The sequence below is a fragment of the Centroberyx affinis genome, unplaced genomic scaffold (genome assembly GCF_046629955.1).
Source record: "Centroberyx affinis isolate AG114_WGS23_722 - 3 ecotype Tasmania unplaced genomic scaffold, CSIRO-AGI_Caff_v1 ptg001575l_1, whole genome shotgun sequence".
NCBI lineage: Eukaryota > Metazoa > Chordata > Actinopteri > Beryciformes > Berycidae > Centroberyx > Centroberyx affinis.
In genome coordinates, this window is record NW_027280025.1 from 148,875 (window position 1) to 170,854 (window position 21,980).

General features: G+C 41.1%; 2 protein-coding genes across 4 annotated transcripts; one reads left to right on the forward strand and one right to left on the reverse strand.

Annotated features, from left to right (window-relative positions):
• Positions 1-976: 976 nt before the first annotated feature.
• Positions 977-7,969, reverse strand: tacc3 (transforming, acidic coiled-coil containing protein 3). Of its 3 annotated transcripts, none has more exons than XM_071527763.1 (17): positions 7,862-7,969; positions 6,836-6,995; positions 6,249-6,376; positions 6,118-6,164; positions 4,885-6,031; positions 4,694-4,745; positions 4,425-4,602; positions 4,073-4,131; positions 3,844-3,974; positions 3,634-3,721; positions 3,390-3,539; positions 2,267-2,334; positions 2,137-2,180; positions 1,867-2,027; positions 1,612-1,718; positions 1,399-1,519; positions 977-1,290 (listed from the first exon to the last, which is right to left on the reverse strand). In XM_071527763.1, exons 2-17 carry the CDS (start codon positions 6,992-6,994, stop codon positions 1,225-1,227), a joined length of 2,706 nt encoding a protein of 901 aa, XP_071383864.1. In that variant the 5' UTR covers position 6,995; positions 7,862-7,969; the 3' UTR covers positions 977-1,224. The 3 variants fall into 3 exon arrangements, with proteins under 3 accessions (XP_071383864.1, XP_071383865.1, XP_071383863.1); XM_071527764.1 differs by having other exon boundaries at positions 3,390-3,518; positions 6,830-6,995; XM_071527762.1 differs by having other exon boundaries at positions 6,830-6,995.
• A 283-nt stretch (positions 7,970-8,252) lies between these two features.
• kif15 (kinesin family member 15) lies at positions 8,253-21,805 on the forward strand. The gene is made up of 35 exons (XM_071527754.1): positions 8,253-8,359; positions 8,813-8,843; positions 9,141-9,327; positions 9,511-9,587; positions 10,196-10,233; positions 10,327-10,424; positions 10,571-10,750; positions 10,892-11,101; positions 11,190-11,315; positions 11,948-12,070; positions 12,198-12,351; positions 12,986-13,077; positions 13,185-13,394; positions 13,822-13,999; positions 14,104-14,245; positions 15,038-15,179; positions 15,595-15,771; positions 15,893-16,021; positions 16,188-16,293; positions 16,380-16,545; positions 16,703-16,853; positions 16,960-17,045; positions 17,161-17,239; positions 17,354-17,440; positions 17,548-17,652; positions 17,826-17,948; positions 18,320-18,466; positions 18,581-18,676; positions 18,768-18,932; positions 19,586-19,689; positions 19,793-19,859; positions 19,941-19,978; positions 20,124-20,256; positions 20,896-21,027; positions 21,130-21,805. Exons 1-35 carry the CDS (start codon positions 8,326-8,328, stop codon positions 21,202-21,204), a joined length of 4,188 nt encoding a protein of 1,395 aa, XP_071383855.1. The 5' UTR covers positions 8,253-8,325; the 3' UTR covers positions 21,205-21,805.
• Positions 21,806-21,980: the final 175 nt, after the last annotated feature.

A 21,980-nucleotide genomic window follows, 5' to 3' on the forward strand; every position in this document is an offset into this window, starting at 1 on the left:
TACACAAATTGAACTCTTAAACCTTTTTTTTTTTTTTTTTTTTTAAATGTACACACACAAACATTATGTATTTACACATCTGGAGGATGCCTCTGAATACTGTTCAAAGGCTCTACATGCCGGTGAAGGCGTAGAAGCCGTTGTGAATGAGATGGCTTCAGTGACAGTTCCCTATCCTAATAGATAAGGGCTATTGGGAGGCTCCAGGCACAGGCAGGTCGGCTTTCCCCCTGACATGGCGAGAAAAGCCTAGTTGACTTGTCTACTGAGGGTGACGCAGAGGGCAGCCAGCAGAGGGACAGCAGTTGGCGGGATGAATGACTGAATAGATACCATACAGACACAGAGCACTCTCTCAGTCCTTTTTAGATGAGTGATGGCCCCTGCAAGACTACACCAAATGACTAGCATCTTTTCCCATTTAAGTGAATCGACCCACTCCCCCCCCCCCCGTCCACACTACCACCTCATTCAACTGCAATCTAGGTAGGATTTCCTTTCACCATTTAGGAAGTGCATTGTCCTGCGCTGGGAGTGATGTGACAGGACCCTGTGATTGCTCAGGAAAGAAGGGGAGCTTTGTATCAGGCGAGCTCTTGTTTTGTTGTAAGCGTTGCAGGATGGGATGAGCTTTGGCTCCAGACAGACGAGGGGAGGATATATTGAATAGCTCAAGTGTTTAAGTAAAAGTGCACAGAATATAAACTAGCCAGTCTTCATAGAATTATTCTTCTTTTAGCCTTCATGAACCAGCAATGTTACTTCAGTTTCCATTAATAAGGCTTTCAAGTCCAAAGCCCAGATGAGAGCGGTAGGACAGAAACAGAGAACGCTACCAAGGTAAACACTGCCCCCATGTGGTTTCAAAGAGGGCTAACCTAACCATACAGAAATGCAGCAGTAACCATCACAATTAACTTCAAATATTTGTCTAAAGTTTACCACAAACTACAAATTAATTTGTAAAACAGCTTTATTAACTATATTACAGTATATCAGGAATTGGGCAAAAACACACAACATACTCCACCATCTACTGGATCTTGGGAGAGAACGAAGTATTGTTTAAGTGCAAGCTCTTCAATCAGAAGCACCACTAACTATATTTACAAAGCACTATTTGTACACGAACATCGAAATACACATATTTTAAATTTTTAAAATAATCTGGACAACAGCAATAAAGACAAGACAAACGTAGAAAAAACAAATATACTGTTGAACTCAGCCCTTCTGGACATTGGCGATAAGTTCGTCGCAAAGGTTGGTAAGTTCTTCAGCCTCTTTTACCTGCGGGAGAGAGAAAGCTCAATCAGTGGGGAAAAAAAGACAGACAATATTTTAACATATCTTCATACCACTGCGATTGCTCACCATCTCTTTCATAGCTGTACTTACTTTCTGGTCTAGGTTTTTCTCTAGAGATTGCACTTTCAGCTGCTCCCTGCGCAGCTGGGCTTGAAGTCCTGATGCTTCGCCCTTGTATTTGGCCCGGACCTCAGCAATCTCTTCATTAGCACTGAAGACAACAAAAATCAAAAAACACTCACTGTAAAGTCCTGCAAGTGTCTATACGACAAACACACAGGGTAGTAGTGAGAGGTTTCTTACCGACTAATTTTCTCCTCAGCGTGGGCTTTAAGGGTCTGGTAGCGCTGCTCCTCCTTTTTGATCCTTGCCAGGTATTCCTGAGCACAGGCTTTCAGAGTCTCTTCATTCTGGGGGGTGGGGCATACACACACACACCACAATTTAACATTTGAACCCCCCATAACTTAACTAGAATCATATTAAAAGAAGAAATGTCCCACATTTGTGGTTTATGGGAGAATGGTTTATGGTCGTCATGTTTCCATGAATCCTGACCTTTTTGTAACCCTCAATGACCTCCTTGTACTTCTCCAGTCTCTTGAAGAGGTCGGAGAAAGATCTCTCCAAGGCATTCTGCTCCGTTGATACTTGCTCCTTCTCCAGCAGAGCCTGACTAAGCTTTGCCTGGGCCATCTCCCTCTCCCTCTCCTTATCAGCTGAGCAAAGCCAGAGAATTGAGAGGAGAGTCACTTTTAACTCACTAGTGTATCAATGATTCTGAATGTTGAGACTATAATGTACACACAATGAGTTACATTAACTTACCCAATATTTTTTCAATTGTGAGCTCAAATTCAGAAATGAGTTTCCTTTAAAAAACAAAACAAAAAGGTCAATGAGTCAAATGCCTCAAATAAAATTGTGGGAGAAAAGATGGAAACACTGCATGGCTCACCTCATTTCAAGACCTTCCTCAAACAGCTTGTCATACTTTACACTCCATTGCTCCTCTTTTTCCTTTGCCTATTTAAAGAAAAGATAAAGCAAACAAAAAGTAATTATTCTGGAGTATAAACTAAATTTAGTGAATCCCCTCTCAAATGCCAAGAGGTTATTAGTTAATACTAAGGGTGTTTTCAAACCCTTAGTCCATTTGGTTCAAATCAGGAGATGAGTTGTTACTTTCTTGCATTTGTGTGGTTATGTTTCACACTGCAAAATTCCTAGCAAACCATAATTTATCAACAACATACATGTGGAAGAGTCATTTCCTTCATTCATCACAAATTTGGTGTGGGAAAGGACTTGGAGGAGCATCAGCAGCGCTTCTGATGATCGCATTTGCTATCAAACGGTGGGAATTGTGCCTTCTGTGGTCCTCATGTATAACCAAGGATTATCGCACTGTTTACAGAATAAGATTCTCCATAAATAATGGAATAAGTCTCTCAATAAATAATTGATACCTTTCACCTAATTTCTTGGTTTTATAATACAGTGTGTAGAGACAGGGATTCTGCTGACACTCCTGCAGGTTTTTCCACATTTTCCTATTAAACGTGTTTTTGTGATATTAGATTTTCATGTTAACCCACAATGCATAGTGCTTTCTGTGGTTGGGTCAGATTATGTTCTCACTCCAAACGGCTCCAGGGTTTGTTTGGAAGCGTACCCAGGCCCCCCTGTCAACAAGGTCTCTTCCGATCGGTTTGCTTCGCGCTGGAGTGCCATGTTCCCATACGTCCAAACAAAGTGAACTATGAGTTCCAGGGTTCAAAATGACTGCTCTTAACTGGGTGTGAAAACCAACTTGATTAAACCCAATTTACAGTTAGCATGATTTTGGCCTGCCTCCAAAACCAAATGGGGAGAGATGGGGGAAAAAAAGAAAGTTTCAACCTTTTGGTCCAAACCAAAAAGGTCTGGACCAAAAGCGTATTCCTAGTGTGAAACATGCAAACACAAGTTAGCTAGTTCCAACTCATTCTGCTCAGCCAATAACACCAATAAGTAACTAAACTCCAATCAAAATGTTGACTACTGCAAATCACAAAATTTCAAGATTGAGCAAGACCCACCTCTGCCTGGACCTTGGCAATGGCTGCATCCATGTCTTTCTGACTGTATTTCAGCACTTCAATAATCGCATCCTCTGTGTTTGCCAACTGGGGGACAAGAGGGCCCAGACACTGCAGCACTGGAGGATTCTGGATGACAGGACTTACAGGCTAAATAAAGCAAGTCAGAAATACAGTTAGCATAAGCACTTCCACTTATCTTTATCAGATGTCAATCAATGGTGGCAGCCCAAGAATGACTTACTGGTGCTGTAGCATCATCAAATAGTTTGAAATTATCGTTGTGCTGCCCATGCGCTGCCTCTTTTTCTGCCATCTGTGGAGCTCCCAAACTGAAGTGGAGAGAAAAACACCCACATGTAAAGTGGTTGAATTGATTTCAGCAGAACAAATTAAGCCTCATCTACCAGTGACAGCAGCAAACAAAGTAAGTGAAAATATAAGTACATCATACCGAGAAACAAAGGCAGCAGGGCGGGGGAGGTTGTTCTGAGCAGCCGGGCCTCCAGGCTTCTTTGGGCTCTCTCTTAGGAGGGGGTCAAATTTGAGGTACAGGGATTGTTTCCTCAATGCAGACTCCTTGAACTGATAAGAGAAGATTAGAAATTGAAACAAATGGAAATCATGCATTGACAATAAAAAACGAATATGGATTATTTAACATACAAAGAGTAAATACTCACACTGCTGGACCCAAACTGCTCCAGGTAGTCGATTTGTCCATCAAAGTCATTGGACATGACTAGGGAAAAAGATCATATTACTTTCTAAAGAACCATTATTTTAAATGATGGTAATGGTTCAGACATACAGTATGTTATGAGGCTTCAATGCTACAGTGACTGTATAACATCTACAGCTTCCCAAGTCTCGAATGTGGCAGTACTGAATTTTTCCATATGGTCAATATGGTGTAGGAGCTGCATCATCATTGAAATAAACAACTAGGATAGGACAGAAAAATTCGGTAATCCTTACAAAACTGAGGAGGTAGATCAACTAGAGAGATGACAACTGTGCGGCCAGTTGACTTACACATGGTGCCAGGAACAAACTCCTCACTGGGTTCTGACACACCAGACTGTGACTTCTGTTCAGGTTGACCCAGTTCAAAAGGTTCAGGAAGACTCAGCCCAGGCTGCGCAATCTCAGGTTGAAATCCCTGGTCATGACCGCAGGCAGGCTTGGGCTCTTCATCCTGGGGCATTTTATTCTACAATGAGAGAAAACGTTTATTGTGAAGGAAACACACACCTCAATGTAAATGATATGGAAAACTGTATTAAAATTTAAACATGCATTACTTCTCTTAAGGCAGCAGGAGTGGGTTCAGTCTTTGGGACAGACTCTCCAGCACTACAGAGGGCAAATGCATACAAGTTTCAGATTAAATACACTGTTGGTGGTTTTGTAATGCAAAGCTTCTGTGGGGTCTGACAAGTGGAATGCCTTTTACAAATAAACACACTTGTTTACAAAAAAAACATTAGCATACCACATTGATATCACAGCTTCATTCTCCACAGGCTTGGCCACTTGCTCAGGAATGGCAGTCTCCTGGACCAGAGATGGTGCATTGCTTTCAGGACTGGATTTCATGCTGCACTTTGGAGAATTGTTAATTTTTGCATTTGTGCCAAAGGGATTGAAGTCTGGGTCATCAAAGTTAAACTCGTAGGAGCCCTTGGGAACAGGAATCTCATCAACAGGATTCGCAACAGGCTTGACTGGAGATTCTTTTGGTGGTTTGGAGTCCTTTTCAGGTGCAGGCTGTCTCTTTGTAGATTTCAGACCAGGCGGCCTTTTGCCAAACTTCTTGGGTGGGGGCTTCCGCTTGACCTCACCGCCATCATCAAAATTGAACTCAAGTTTGACTGGGCCTTCACTGGGAGGGGAAACAACAGGTTGGGGTGTGGATTCAGCATCTGAGAGATTAGTGGCAGCGCTGGAAATAGGGGCCACAGCAACTATGGGCTTCGCCTCAGGCTGGACGGGTGCTTCTTGAACCACCTCAGGTACGTTGACAAGATTTGTAGGTGCAATTTCCTTTATCTCTGATACTTCAACAGGTGGGACCTCGCATGGCAGCTTTCTCCCGAGGACAGGGGAATTCTGAATTTTGGAGCCCCCAGTTTGGAAAGGGTTGACTGAATCCAGGTTGTCAAAATCCAAGTTGTAGGAGCCTTTGGATGGCAGGGGAGCATCCTCCACAAAAGAACTGGCTGACACCTTGTCTTGATCATCACTCAAACACATTGTAGAAGGTGGTTCTTCATCAGGTGTGGTAGTGGATGAATCTTGATCCTCAACAGCTGGAACCTTTATCACTGTGACCACACTGCTATCTGTAGAGCCTATGTCAGTGGAGACATCAACCAGTGAATTTTCCACAGAGGGGGTGAATGGAAGTGTCTCATCTAGTGCCGTTTCTGTTTTGGCAGGCTCCTCCAACACATTCTCTGGTTTGAAGTGTTGAGACTCATTTTGTCCTGTAGGAGAGTCTTCAGCAGCAGGCCTTGCTGGAGAGAGGATCATCTTATTAGACCCCTGAAATGGATCGATGGTGTCAAGGTTGTCAAAATCCAACTGATAACCACCTTTGCTTTGTATGGGCATGTCATCATCAGGATAAGATGACACTTCTGTGGATATGGTAAAAAGAATTTATTTAGATTCCTCAGCAGTCACAACACCAAACAAAGGGAAGAAGATAAGTTAAATGATTTACCAGATTTGAGCCCATCGGATGGCTCAGTGATGTCCTGAGGCAAAGTACTGTAAGGACACAAGAGACTTGATTACCTAATGGACAATTATTTCATAAGTAACATGTTACAGCATGAGAACATTAGCGCTTACTTTGCTTTATCCAACTGTAAGGACTCCATGGCTTTTGTACACTCATCCAGGCTTGTCATCTTGACAGACTTTGTGGGAGAAAGGATTCTTTTGGTGACCGGGTCTCTTCTCGGAGTCTGAAAACAAACCTACACACAAACACCACGGTCAGTATTATAAAATGGTTAACTGGAATACAAATGATTTCATATGGAAAGAATGTCCGGCTCATTCCACTGTCTGATACATTACAAGACCAATGTGACCTAAAGGAAAAACAAACAAAAAGCTATAAAAGCAAACATGCTTTGCAAGTTTTAGACACTCACACTGTAGAGATGCATCTGAATATACCCTTTGTTGCTCTTGTTAACCCTGAACACTGCATTAGTGAACACCCTCAAAGACTAAATAAAAACACTCCCATCCCCCACTACTTGGACTTGAACCAATAGCTGTGGAAAAGGCTTAGCTTGTGACCATTTTATGGCCATGTATTGTATTTTCAGAAATGTGTCACTAGAGTGTGCGAGAGGAACAGAATCTAGGCTGAAAAGGGGGATCTGACATTTAATAACTCTCAAAGGAACTCAATGATGTACCTTTACCCCTTTCACGACAGTCTTGCTGGGCAGGTTCTCTGCTTGACGCAGGATGGAGGGCCTCCCTGTCGGCTGGTCCAGGTCAAAAATGTCGTTACTTGAACTGCTGTGCTTTCTTCCAGGGCAGACCCCGCGATTCTCATCATTTACAGCAACTGAACTCATCCTATATGAAGGGAGACACACAGAAGTAAGGGGCTAGAGCACCCTCTGACTACACCCTTGGGCAGGAGGGGGTGTCATCTAAACAGCTGAACCCACTGATAAGACACTGGTTGCCATGTGAACACCATGATATTATACGTCATTACCACTGATAAGTGTGCACGGCAGGCACTGCAACACACTGTCCACATGACATTGTGGAGTGGTAAAAGTTCTTGAATCACGTGTCAGTGTGTTTTCTCCCCTGCTTCCCTCGATACATTTTAGATTTACATTATAGCATTAAGAGCAAAAAGACACCCCCAATATTATGTTATCAAAAATATGAGTATTAAAAATAAGTCATTTCTCTGGCTTGTACTTGTATTTCTTAGTAATTGATCTACTCTATATCGACCCGTCTGCCAGTGAACACCATTCTGCAAAGCCCATCGAGATGACCTGAGACAGTCGACGTGTTTTCGTTTTTCTACACTTGGCAACTCTTGTTGATGAGCTGGTAACTAGCAACTAGTGTTGAACTTCCCATGCAGGCAACAGGCAACGCATCCCTTTGTGCGACTAACGAACTAACGGAATTGAATACAGTTCCGTTAACATGTAAGCAAGCAAAATTAAATAACAACTGGCTAACCTGGCAAACATAACGTTAGCCTGGCTTTTGTCAAAACTGCCGCAGTCAATTGTCACAGAAACAGACATGTTAAACTCGCTAATGCTAACGCTAACCTTAACTTAGCAACGAACGAGACGTGGTTAAGTGGGAGAAAATAAAACTTAAATAATAATAATATAAAGTTTAACACATAACATTAGTGCGTGGCGTTAATCAGCAGTGGTATAATATCACCAAATTTCACAACCTACCTCAAAACAACAGAAGTAGCTGTCTAAAATTGTAATGTACTCCTTTCTTCCACGCAAACAACTCCAGGCAGGCATAGATGATGTGTTACGCTTTTGAAAATCCCTCGCCTTATCTTGGTGAGAGCCGTTTCGAATTTAAAAGTCTTGAAATGCACCAATAAAATCGTCAGAACCATTCAAAGGAAAAGCGCTAGCTCGTTTAACAGCCAATAGCGTCAAAGGGCGGATATGACCCAACCGACGGCTGCGCCCATGGGTGATACCATGCAAGGTGCTAAGTGGACTGTGGGTGGCAGCAATACGCCTGCAACGGTTTAGTCTGCCGGTGTAATACCAAAGAAGAAGAGGAAGCAGTAGAAGCAGCACTGCCCGCCAATTTCGAAGGGATGTAAACAGTGTTGCGCTTGGTTGTGCTAGCAGTAATCGACATGTTGTGAAGAGAGTTGACGGTACTAACAGCGAATATGTCTTCGTCAACAATGAATGCGAATGGGAAAGGTAACGTTAGCTCATCTAATAATATATTTTGTTAAATTAGTAAACTGACATGCTGTCAACGTAGTCAGGTAAACTTGTTAACGCTAACATCAAACTACATTTGGTAACTTAACGTTGGCTAACTCTTTAGCCAGGGTTCTACAGTGCTTACGCTAGCCTTTAATAGTAACATCAATTTAAACCGAGCTAAAGCTAATGTCTCTAAAACAGAATTCACAACATTCGCAACTAAACGTTTGCGTTGTCTTATTTTGTCAAAGTTAGTAAGTTAGCTGAAACCAGCTGGCATTGGATAATATACCCTACCCAGGTAACTGACAGGCCCTGTCAGTGGTTAGGATTCTCGCAAGGATACTCGCAAGCTAACATCTCAGTTTAGGGCATTTTAGTTAGCTAGCGAGTTTAGTAAACTAACGCTAACTCAACTAACAATCTCTTATATTCTGTCGACAGGATCTGGCGATTCCACTCAAGTTGCCGTCAGGTAACGTAACGTCAGGATGTTGTGCTTGTTTCACACACACACAGACACTATCACGGTGGGGGACTAGACTGCCACAGTGATAATAAAGCTAACCTTGGTTAAGTAAGACAGTGTGCTTGTATCCTACATGCGTAACCTTATTCCTAACTCCACTTTGCTAAGTGGATTCCGATCTTAACGGTCTTAATTTTACCAGAAAATACTATGTTACATAAAAATACACCCCTCTGTGTCATCCAAACTTCAGCTATCAGCTAAATATTCATGTTTTACATCTTATATTTTCTGGTCATGCAGTGGAGACAGTGATTCCATCAAAGTGTTTGTGCGGGTGCGACCTCTGACCCAGGGCACTGGGTTAACCACAGATGGAGATCAGGGTCTGTGTCTCACAGTCACTTCACCCAACACCATCCGTCTGCACTCAAAGCCAGAACCGCGAACCTTCACCTATGATCATGTTGCTGATATGGACACATCTCAGGTTGGTGGCTCATGGTCTACTGTATTACATGAAATTATCACAGGCATGGACAAAACTAGCTGGAATAACTAACCTGACACACAGCAATGTAGGATAGTATAGCTTATATGACTCAAGGAAATTGTGTCTGCTAGATGCACTCTGTCTCTTTTAAATCTCACTTTATCTCTCACTGTCCAACAGGACTCTGTATTCTCCAGTGTGGCCAAGAATATTGTTGAGTCATGCATGAATGGATACAATGGTACAATTTTTGCCTAGTAAGTGGTGTTTACATTGTTTACATACAGTATAATATCAATAATATGTCTTTTGGTACAACCACCCTGAATTGTGTAACATGTACAGTAGGGCTGAACAATTAATCAAAATTTGATCCAAATCGCAATATGGCCTACTGCAATTTTCAAATCGCAGGAGGCGCAATATTTGTAAAAGGCGAAATGTGTGTCAAAATACCTTTTTTTTTTTTGTTCAAAGTCTTTTTATTTTACAAATGGTATACAAATGACAATACAATTTTACAATATATCCACCCTGCCCCCCCCCCCTTCAAAATACCATTTTAAATTAAATATTGTCATGCTGCAGAGATGTCCTGGCCTACACATCATATTCTACAGACTTAAGAAAACATCTTTGTTTGGTACAGATCCCCACAAAAATCACACCATAATCATTTTAATACGTTTTTCATTGAAAATGAGAATAATGATGTAAAAATTATCGTTCCCTCTAATATCGCAAATCATATCGCAATTGCAATATCAGTCAAAATAATCGCAGTTAGATAATTTTTTTTAAATCGTTCAGCCCTAAGCAGATGTTGATCAGTTCCTTACCTGAGATTCTTCTCTTTTTTCTGCAGTGGACAAACAGGCTCAGGGAAAACATTCACCATGCTCGGTGAGAATTCACTTTACTATTTATATTATGTACTGCACATTTGTTAAGATCCAGTAATGGAATCATTGTACTGACGTTATGTTCTCTCTCTAGGCCCATCTGACTTTGATAACTTCACAGATGAACTGCGGGGTGTTATACCTCGAAGTTTTGAATACCTGTTTTTTCTCATCAACAGAGAGGTGGAAAGGGTGAGTACAAACTTAGAGCATACGGCCGGATATTCTCATCACCATGGTTCTAAAACAACAATGCTGAGCAAAATGATTGTGTACAGAATATTTTATGTTTGTTCGTTAATCGATTTGTTGCTTTGATTTTTTCCCACCCAAAAAAGTCTGGGAAGATGAAGAGTTTCCTTTGCAAATGTTCCTTCATTGAGATCTACAATGAACAAATCTACGACCTCCTGGACAGTGCCTCAGCCAGCCTTTTCCTCAGGGAGAACATCAAGAAGGGTGTGTTTGTTGAGGGTGCTGTGGAGAAGTTTGTCACTTCAGCTGCTGAAGCGTACCAGGTAGGAATTCCTTGTCTGCTGTAATTCACTGAAAGTTATTATGATACCTGGAAGCATTGAAGTCATTGTTCCTGATAATTAATTAGGCCTATATGTCACCATAACAAATATGCCAAGGAATCTGTACTTCTTCCCTCTTAGGTGCTGTCTATGGGCTGGCGTAATCGAAGGGTAGCCTCCACTTCCATGAACCGTGAGTCTTCAAGGTCTCATGCAGTTTTCACCATGGCTTTGGAGTCCAAGGAGACCATCAACGAAGTGGTGAACATTCGAATGTCTCAGCTGAACCTGGTGGATCTGGCAGGGTCTGAGAGGCAGAAAGACACTCACACAGAAGGCTCCAGACTCAAGGTGAGGCTTCGTCCCAGAATGGAAGCCCACACTGAGGTTCTACATTTGTGATTTGTTGACAGCTGCTTTCTATGTTCTCCTCTTTCAGGAGGCCAGCAGCATCAACCGCTCCCTCATGTGCCTTGGTCAGGTGATCATGGCACTGGTGGATGTGTCCAATGGGAAGAACCGACACATCTGCTACAGGGATTCCAAACTCACCTTCTTGCTAAGGGTGAGTGACTCGTTACAGTCATGTGCAATGGTTTTTGCATCCTTGACTCTATGCACAAAATACATCTGGGGTGTGATTTTAGTGGAAATTGTCTTATATTACTGTGGAAGTCAGTGGGTAAACTGGACAATTTAACTTTTCTGAAAGTGGACTATATGTATGTTCACATATAGTAGCGTGGAGGTGGTACTAAAACCTTAGGAAATGGACTCACTGTCATTCCTAATTGAATCACATTCCATGCTATCCTTATGTTTGCTGAATGGTATCACCTCTGTTGTCACAAAAGCATAAGTCAAACTGTTTTTAATAGAAGATATTGTTCTATTCACAACTCATAACTATAACCTAAATTTTGAACAAATATACTAGGGATGAGATTTGTTTCAAAATAAAACGATAAGGTATTAATTTTGCACACTCAATATTTCTTTTATTTGAAGTTGATACCTTTACATACATTTGTAGAACTTTCTTTTCGCTTTGGTAGAATAGAATGCTTTATATTGATCAAGATGTTAAGTGATGCACAAACTTTTGCACATGGCTAGGCTACGTATCACAATGCTGATGTTTAGAGGGATTTCAAGTTGACTCCATTTATGCACAATTAACATTTTTTTTTGGCTCAGGACTCTCTTGGAGGAAATGCGAAGACTTATATCATAGCCAATGTGCACCCTGGTTCAAAGTGTTTTGGGGAAACGTTGTCCACCTTGCATTTTGCCCAGAGAGCGAAATTGATCAAGAACAAGGTAGGCTATCTGTCAAACACTGATAAAACATGTTCTGCATATTTAAACTGATTAGACTTAACTAAGAGCAAGTGATTTCAAAATCATTTTATTAGCTGATTCCTATGAAATTATTCTGCTTTACCAGGCCATGATCAATGAGGACACACAGGGAAATGTGAGGCAGTTACAGGCTGAGGTGAAGAAGCTGAAGGAGCAGCTTGCACAGGCACTCTCTTCTCAGGCGCACATGACGGACAATGGGAGAGACGTGGCGCCAGGAGGACCCCAGCTCCCCATGGGTAAGAGAAATTACATGTTAACCTTTGTGTGCTTCACAGATGAAAATCCACCCTACAGTAGAAGTCTAGGTTCAGTCTAGATGTCTGTTCATTGGCTGAGAATTCAATACAATTGAATCCTCAGTCTGTGCTAGAAACAGCTTAGCTAAGACTGAAGCCTGTCATGTCATTAAGCAATACTTTCTAGAGCTTCCTTTGACCACATTTGGGTTTATAATGCCAACCACCCACTCTATAACCCTCAGTTCTTTGAATTCTAGCTGTGGTTAAAAGCCGTTCACAAATATTGACTGAACTGTCCAAATCTATTGGAATAACAAATGAAGTGATTTGTTCCAAATGGTAAATCCAAATAGTATCACATTTGATGTGAAAAAACAAAATGATTGCTGATGTGAAAGAAAACCTATTATACAATATAATCAAAGTTATTAGCTATCTTTAGTCTTTCCTTAAGATGGTAATATTTTTGGAATGCATTCATCTGTGGTTATGGAATATTGAGTAATCAATATATTTTAAATATTTTTAATTTAAATCCTTTCACTTGTTAATTATTTTAGGGTGTGGTACCTGTATGTTAACCTGTGTGGTATGTTGCACAAGTGTAAAGCAACATTTGTTTTTCTGCCAGGTCCATCCACTGAAATCCACCCTGATGCTTCATACAAGACAAACTTTATGGCAGCTGTTCGTCTGTGGAGGAAGCGAGAAGAGGAGAAGAGGGTATGGGGAAATCTTATGCATTGTCATTTATTTTTGGAAACGGTCTCCTTGTGAGGACGTCATGTTGGTGCAGGGACACTAAGAGGTATGGTTGACTCTGCACTCAGATGCTGATCCAGAAGGTGGCTCAGCTCGAGGAGGCCTGGGCTCAGAAAGAGAAGTTCATCCACTCCAGCCGCATGATTGTCAAGTTTCGAGAGGACCACATCTCTCGGCTGGAGAAAAAATTGAAGGGAGGACAATGCTTACAATCAGACACGGAGAGTCAAGCTCTGATTGACCAGCTGAAGGAGGAGATTAAGATCCTTAAAGATCAGGTACAATAGCAAATGCCCTTTGAACACTGCTTAACCCATCGGTTAAGCATCTGTGATGACCGCATATGTGTATTCTTCTGTATGATGTGGAGATTCAGGTTAGTGAGGGGGAGTAGTTCTTGGATGCCAGAACCTCCTGTTGAACCTTCTAAAGGTCAAACATCTGTGATGGGATGTGTCCACTAGATAACCCCAATGACATACCCGCTGTCACCCACCTCTTTCCTCCAACATCCAAGCTAGGTTTCTACATAGACGCTCACCCTGAAACAACTGGGTAGTTACATCACATCCTCTGTATTTGTCGTATTTCTGGAAACAATAGACATAAAGCTCCAAAGTTCTCCCTAACTTGCCTCAATGTAATTTCAGTTGAATTTGTATCTGTTTAAGACTGTTTTCAAAGTACACACTTCTGCCCTTTTAGATTGAGCATCACCCAAAGATGACTCGATATGCAGCAGAGAACTACAGCCTGAGAGAAGAGAACCGTCAGCTCCGTTCCCTTGAATCAGTGAGGAGAGCGGAGGAGGCTGCAGGCCAAGCTGCTGCTGAGCTGGAAGAGGCCTTCCAGAGGGCTATGGAGACAGAAAGGCCCACAGAGGGTAAGACGACAATTTTCATTATTCAGAGAAACTGAACAAAGGTTTAGTAAATCTAAAAGAACATGCCGACTACATACATGTAATAATCTCATGATGCTCCACAGCTCAGCCAGCCTTTTCAACGCCTGTGACTGCAGAAACCGTCTCAGCCACTTCTATGGAGAGGCTGAAGGCTCAGTTGCTTCAGAAACAGTCGGAGCTCACAGCCACCATTCAGGCCTTCGAGGAGTACAAGGAAGTCACCAAGTAAGGAGGGTATTCAATGGGGAAATCCATTCTAAAAACAAATTCACATAGGATATTTGCATGATCCTGAAAAGCTCAGCAGAGATTTAGAAACAAGCCTCTCCAAAAGCTAGAAATGTAAGCCAAGATGCAATGTCATCAAGGGAGAAATCCTGTAGCAGCACCAGTGACAGTAAATGGGTGATCACTTTTGTGGACACACAGTGCCAGGCTGTTTTTATGCGACCTGGGCACATTTCCTTGTCTATAACTAGAATGAAATAAGGCTCAGTGGATGTAAAAGTTCATACAAACTGTTAAAAGAATTGTAACTGGAGCAGCTCCAGGCTTTGTCACCAGAGTAGTGCCTCCCTGATTTCCAGTCGGGCTGGGCAATTTGGCCTTTTGATGGTGTAACAATATTGACTTCATATAAGTTCAGTTGCACCCCCTTTTAGATTGTTTGCTTCTTGTACTGTGCTTAGAAACTCTAAAACAGATATATAGAAAAATAAATACCTGTAAATTAAATATCTATGAATATATGTTTAAACAAATTAATTTACAACAGTATTGTTAAAAACACAAAGTTGTGTGGATGTATTACTGGTATAATGTCCAGCTCTGATTCCCAGCTTTAGGAGAGAGCTATGTTTACCAAGATCATTGGAATAACATGTGTTGTTCTATTTTAAGGTGGATTTGTTTTAAGATGTTAGTAAAAGATGCCGTTTTAGATGCAGTGCCTTTATAGGCTTATAAAATGAGTTCTGCAGAGCTTATGTGGTTTTTGGATGGTGCTTTGTGTTCTAGGAAACAGATGTCTGAGTTGGAGTCTGAGAAAAGATACCTTGACAAGTCCAACAGGCATTTGGAAAACATTCTGGAAGCCACAAATGCTTACAAAAAACAGGAGGTCTCTCAGCTGAATAGACTTCATGTTGAAACTATCAAGGTGAGGGGACATTGAAAATCAATCAAACTCCTCTTTCCTCAATATCTAGCAAAACAAGAGGAATTGATGAAGCATACTGATTAAGAAAATGATAAATCTAAAAAGGCCAACTCATGCAAAAAAGAGTGATGTTTGTTTAGATAGTGATCCATAAGGAGACACATGGGAGGGAACAGAGAGGACAAGGAACAGTGACTAGTAATTTCTCTTTGGTCCAAAGATGGAAATGTCTTGCTTTGGTGCCCTTTTTTTCTTCTGCACCCCTTTTCTATCACTTGTCTTATAAAATGTAAATAATCACCACTCTTTTTTTTTTGCATCACTTGGGATTTTTTTAAATATATTTTTGTGTTTTTCTCCTGCGGTTTTGGATTGTATGCACATGATTATCAACTGTCAATCTCTCTTGTTACAGATTCTCACCACACCAACCAAGACATACAACCTGCGGTCCCGGCTGGTGCCTCTCTCCAGCCCAGACCACCTGAATGGCATAGAGGAACATGTGGACGACATCCGGGTCGAGCAGCCTCCTCCAGAGATGACCGAGTTGGCCTGCGAGGCCCTGACTGAGGAACTTCAACAAGTGCAGGTACAGCAATGCGGATTATCCCAAATCATATCAAATGTATAAACTAAAAGGCATACAGTCGGTACCTCTCATCGTCTTGGTTAAACATATTAAATACTTTCTCTCTCTCTCTTCTTCCCAGGAGCAAGCCAGTCGTGTGCAGACGCAGCTGGATGAGGAGGAGCTAAAGAGCAGCAAGCTGTTGCAGCAGATCGCAAAGCTTGAGGAGCAGATAGCTGTGATGTCACAAGAGTCTGACCGCAAGGATGAGGTGGGATATTTTCACGTTTCTATCGTGATAACCCAGTAGTACAAAATTATTTTCATTCTACTGTTGTTGTGTGGGAAGTTGGAGGAATATGATACTTCACATACAACATAATGATATACTTTATTGCTCTGTTTTCCTAATTAATTTCCTTTTGCACCTGATGCAGCAACTTTCTACTGAGCGAGCTAACAGGAACAAGGAACAGCTCAACCTGCAGGAGACCATCGACAACCTGCAACAGACTGTAAAGACTGAACAGCAAGCTGGGGAAGGTACGGTCCTGAACATGGAGGTTCTGTTTCCGCTTGACCCAATAACATAACAGTGCCGAGGTGCCAACTCTCTCTCCCTCTTTCAGTTCTGAGGAGTGAGATCCATGACCTGCGCCTGGTGCTGCAGTCGTCTGATAAGGAACTGGCTGCTGTGAAGACGGAGCTGAAGGACGGTCAGAGTGAGCAGCAGAGGGAGATGAACCAGCTCTCCAGCGGTCTGATCAGCACACAGCTCCAGCTCGACAAAGTCCAGTACGCATGAGTCTTAACACTTCTGCGCTGTGGCTCTTCTTTCACCCGTGTTTGCATTTATGTGCTTCAGCTGATTATTTCCATACACAGCTAGTGATTAAGCCAGGCAGAATTTGTCCTTTCTAGTGTACTAACAACAGCCATGTCCTAATTTCAGACTAGAGTGGGAGCAGCTTCTGGAGCAGCACAGGACCCTACAGGATTCCTTCGACCAGCTGCAAGCAGAGGCCAAGTTTGAGGCTGATCAGGCCAGACAGCAGCTGCAGGACGGGCAGCAGGAGATCGATGGTCTGAAGGGAGAAATCGTGGTTAGTGAGCTCATGACGTAAACTAGAGGTCTTTTTTTTATGTAGCCTGTGATGTCTTAATTGTCTGTATTTTACCGTATGCCTAATTTTTTTGCCTGTATTGAAGGAATTGAGAAATACCCTGAAAACTGAGCAAGAACACACAAGCACCCTGACCTCCCAGTTAAGAGAAAACAAGGAAAGTACATCAAAGTGAGTTTTGCACAGTATGACGTCTATAATTATGTCTTATAAATTGCTTACAACAGTTTTAAAATTGTGCATGTATGATAATATTAATATGATTGATGTTGGTGTATGCCTTCAGAGAACTTATTGAAACTATGGAGCAGAATACAAAGCTAAGAAAACAAGTCTCTGATCTGACAGCACAAAATCAACAACAGGTCAGTCCTGAGCACAGTACGCATTGCAAATTATACCAGCCTGATGCTGTTTTGTGTAATAGTGAATTGAGCTCAATAGCTAAATCTGTTTTGTCTGATTTTCCTGTTTTAAAGGCCTCTAACCTTGTAAATCTTGAGCAAAATCTGACCTCTGCCAATGAAACCATAAATGGCTTACAGCAGAAAATTGAACAGGACAAAGTAAGCCTCAGTGTTTCATTCCCTCGTATTTCTTTCTTTTTTTCTTCAAGTTTAATTGCAATATTTCTGCTCTGCTGCTCCTGAATACCCCTTGTGTTATTTGACAGGGTGTTGTGCTGGATCTGATTAACCAAACCAGAGACCTCCGTAGCGAGCTGGGCCAGAAGGACCACAACCTCACCCTCCTGTCTGGAGATATGAAAGACATCACAGTACTTTTATTTTCTCTCATTTCACCCTTTTATAAGCCTTGCATAACTTCCTTGTTTGCTTATTTAGTCACATATTCCTTTACCCTTTCTGTCACCTTTTAAGACATACTTTAGTTTGACTCAGCCAGAGCATGTTTAATAATAATAATGCATTATGGTGTTTCTTCTGCCAGGCGAAGTACAATGTTGCCTGCTCTGAAAGGGAGGATATCAGGGAGCAATACTCCAGGATGCAGATGGAGCTTTGTGACCTGAAGGAAGCTATAGAAAGGAAGGGGGCATCCAACCAGATAGAGGTAAGATTGAACATCAAAAACACTAGCTTCGTTGCTTAGGTAGCAGTGGGAATTGTGCAATGACTTTTTTCCTGTTTCTGTTCTAGCATACATAATTCTTGTTGACACATACTGTATGTGAATGGTTCTGAATTCACCACTTTGCTATAATTAAATAATGTCCATCCAGATTTTTTTGTAGATGTAGGTCATTCTTGTTTTGAGACCAGGGTTTGCAATTAGGGAATGCAATTAGTATTTGCATTTTTCTAGCTTTAGAGACAATCTTCCAACTTTGAGGGCCACTGCAGTTAAATTAATGTAAAAGAAAATGCTGTGTCCATGAAAGTCTGCTGTGTAAAGCCTAACACAACCTTTGTGGCTGTCCTCAGGTTGAGGTGTTGCAGGAGGAGGTGGCTTATGCCACAGAGGAGGTTGAGAGACTCACCAAGGTATTGGATGAGCAGAACGGTCTCCTTCAAGCCTCTCAGGAGCAGACGGCCCAGAAGGAGGTCAAAATCCAGAAGCTACAGATGAAGGTACATTTTCAGTCACCCCTATGCAGGGCAGACTCATAGAATTTGAGGTAAAGAAAATCTGAAGGACAACAAATATTCAAAGTGCTAATTAATGAAACTCTTCTTTTGTACCAGCTGAAACGACAGGAAGAAGCCGTTGAAAAAACTGTCAGGAATGGAAACTTCAATCCCCTTCTAGAGTCATCAGTCACACCTAAATCATTACCTCGAGTAATTCAACTTTTCTGCGCTTTTGTCTTTTTAATCTGCATCGGAACATGTGCCTTTAAAGGCTAATCCTGTTTTATGTCTGTTTCTCAAGACACCTTGCACCCCAAGAAGCTTCAACACAGATGTGACACAGGTGCTGGAGAGCCAGGAGAGGGAGCTGGAGTGTCGGCGCTCCTCCATGATGACCATGGAGATTCTCCTAGCAGAGCTGAATGCTGAGAGGACCGCTAAGAACGATGAGATCCAAAGGCTCAAGGTATATTTGTGTGTTTTGACAGACTTGTATAAAGCTATAGCCATTCATCATAATATTCATCAATGCTCATTCAGAGTGGTTGCTGTAGGTCCCTTAAGAATCTCTCCTTGCACTATACCTTCTTCATTTTATAGGCTCCTTAAAAAAAGTCTTGAAATGTTTTGAATTGAATTATCAAAATTCAAGGTATTAAAGTGTTTTGAATATGATAAATGTTGCAATTTCAGAGGTCTTACAAGTGTTGCTTTTTCTTGGTGGACTGATTTTCCAGTGAGAAATCCCCTTGGTTACGGGAACATACTTTGATATTGATACTGTTTTTTGATTTTTTTTGTTTACTCTTCAGGTCTTAAAGTTATTCTAAACAGCATTAAGAGGTCTTTTAAAAATCTCAACTTTTAATTTGCAGAAACTGGCAGTCACTCTGTTTAAGGTACTTAGTGGATGCTCTTATTCAGAGAGACTTGCAGTGAGCCAGCAGTTTGATTTTCAGTATCTTGCTCAACACTTAGACAGAACATATTGGCTGGTGATTGGACCTGTGACCTTTACGTTGCAAGACAGTCTCTCTAACTACCAGGCCAGAGGTAGATGACAATAACAGACATTGATGAAGCCCATCAATATTGATAGTCTGTTTTCACTGTCCTCAGATCCAGCTGAATGAGAAAGAGATCGTCCGAATGGAGATCCAGGGTTTGCTTGACAAGTTCTACACCAAGCAGAACCAGCTGGATCAGACTGGAGACACAAATGGGTTAAGTCCATTCATCCAGTCATTCTGCCACCAACTGCATCAAGTAAATCAGATCCTCATGATGGTTAATGGTTAATTAATGTTTTTATCTTGTGATTTGCAGTGAGGTGTTGAATGAGGCTATTAAGCAGTCCATGCTTAGAGAGTTACAGGAGGAGAGGGCAGAGAAGGTTTGTATCTATAACTCTGCAGTTTTTTTACTCTTAATAGAAGAATCTCTACTCATTTGTTCCCCTGTCATTCATTAACAGAGCACTATAATGCAGAGGCTCTCAGAAACTCAAAAGAAGTAAGTACCTGTTTTGGAGTAGTTTAGTCAAGTGAGTTAATCTGTGTTTTTATTTTGTATATTATTCTGATCCTTCAGAGAGGCATGATGTTTGACAGGAAGCTCTATCTTTCTTTGTTTGCTCTATCTTGTTGCTGTGGATTAGACTCCAGGCCGAGGAGTCCATGTTGGCCCAGTCTCAGACCTGCGTTCAGGAGCTGACCACTGAGCTGAGGAACCGCTGTCTGGAGCTGAGAGAGCTGAGCCAGAAGGAGCAGGACCAGGAGAAGATACTCCAGGTGAGAACATCCTTGTCTCAAAAAACATCTTAGGATGATGCAACGTTCATCTCAAATGAAATGGAAGCCTTCAGACAGTGATCTGTTGTTGAAAGACAAATAACTTGTAAGTTTTCAGATGAGGGATGCTTTCAAACCTATTATGTAAAGACCAAATTGGTCTATAGTTAAAGATATATTGTTTACATTTAGGTAGTGTGTGATATTCATACTCAAAATTATTTGGATTGATGGTACATCTGCATGTGGGCTGCTCAAAAAATGATTCACTTATATGATTGTTTCTCTGAAGGCTTAACCATTTTCCAGACACTCCATGGGAGACGACTGACGATTGCTTCCTACACTAGGGCTGCAAATAACAAATGAGTTGGTCTATAAAATGTCACAAATAATGACAAATCCCCACCACAAGTTACCAGAGCCCAAAGTGATATCTTAAAATTGCTTACTTAGTCGGGCAAGCAGCCAAAAAAAAACAAAGTTTACATTTTATAATATGAAACTGACAAAAACAAGCAAATCTTAGCATTGAAGCTATAATCAGCAAATGTTTGGCATTTTTACATAACTAAATTATCAAAATTATAATATAGATAAGTTTTCTGACAATATTCTCCTGATATTTCTGTCTCACAGGAGGTTGAGGTTCTCCGTAAGCAGGTCGTTCAGCTGTCAGAGGAGAATGGCAAACTTGTGGGGCATAAGAACCATAAACAGAGGATTGAATATCTGGTGAAGCTGAAAAAGGATAACACCAAACTTCAAGAGGTAACTAATATTTATCATCACAGGAAGTTTCTCTTTGATCATGTAAATAGTTACACACTTACATCAGATCAATCTACCTTTTGCATTTCTTTTGTTCTGAAGGAAAATGAAAAGCTCCGAACAGAAATTGGTTTAATGCAAGACAACGCTGGATGTCTTCCACCAGAGACAATGTGAATCCCTGATTTTTGACTGCTTGAATGGAGGTGAACTCGCATTCTCCCGTCAGAAAATATCTCATCTTTCTTTTTTAACCAACTTGACATAGATAGGGCCTTGTTCAGCCCCAAATGGTTACAAAAACAGAGACATTTGCTTCATAAAACTGTATTTTTCTATTTTTTTAAGGGATGTACATTGATGATATTGTTGTCATATTTTACAGTTGATTATATTTCTAAATGTTTACTCTTCCAAGTCCTTTTTTGACCATACCTATGCATTGATTGGGCATTACAGCGGCATAGATGGACTAGCCATCAGTATGGCGCCGTCTTGAAAGGAAAAATAACCTCCTTTCCCTGGACCTCTGCTGGGGTGAACTCGTTTTCAGACTAAATGGCGAAATTACAGAAATTCTGAATAACATCTTCATGTGAAAACTAAATTAAACATTTACATGATTATAACTTTTTAGGTGCTTAGTTCTGTGATGTCTGTCTGGATGATGCTGTGATTGAGCTATCCGATTTGTATCCAAGGTATTATGTTTGATGTATTTTCTCCCACCAAAATTAGGTATCTAGACAAATGTCTTTCCAGCATAATTAAATGTTATCCTGTCTTTTTAACATTTTAATAAAGAAATTATTTTTTCTTTACCTCTAGTGAGTTTTAGTTTTTCTTCATATTTTGTGGTTTCTTTGTCAAAACAGTTTTTGAAGTGATTGTAATATATAAACTTAAGTCTGTATTTATCTGTAGGTACGAAAACTCGTCAGAAAATTGACATA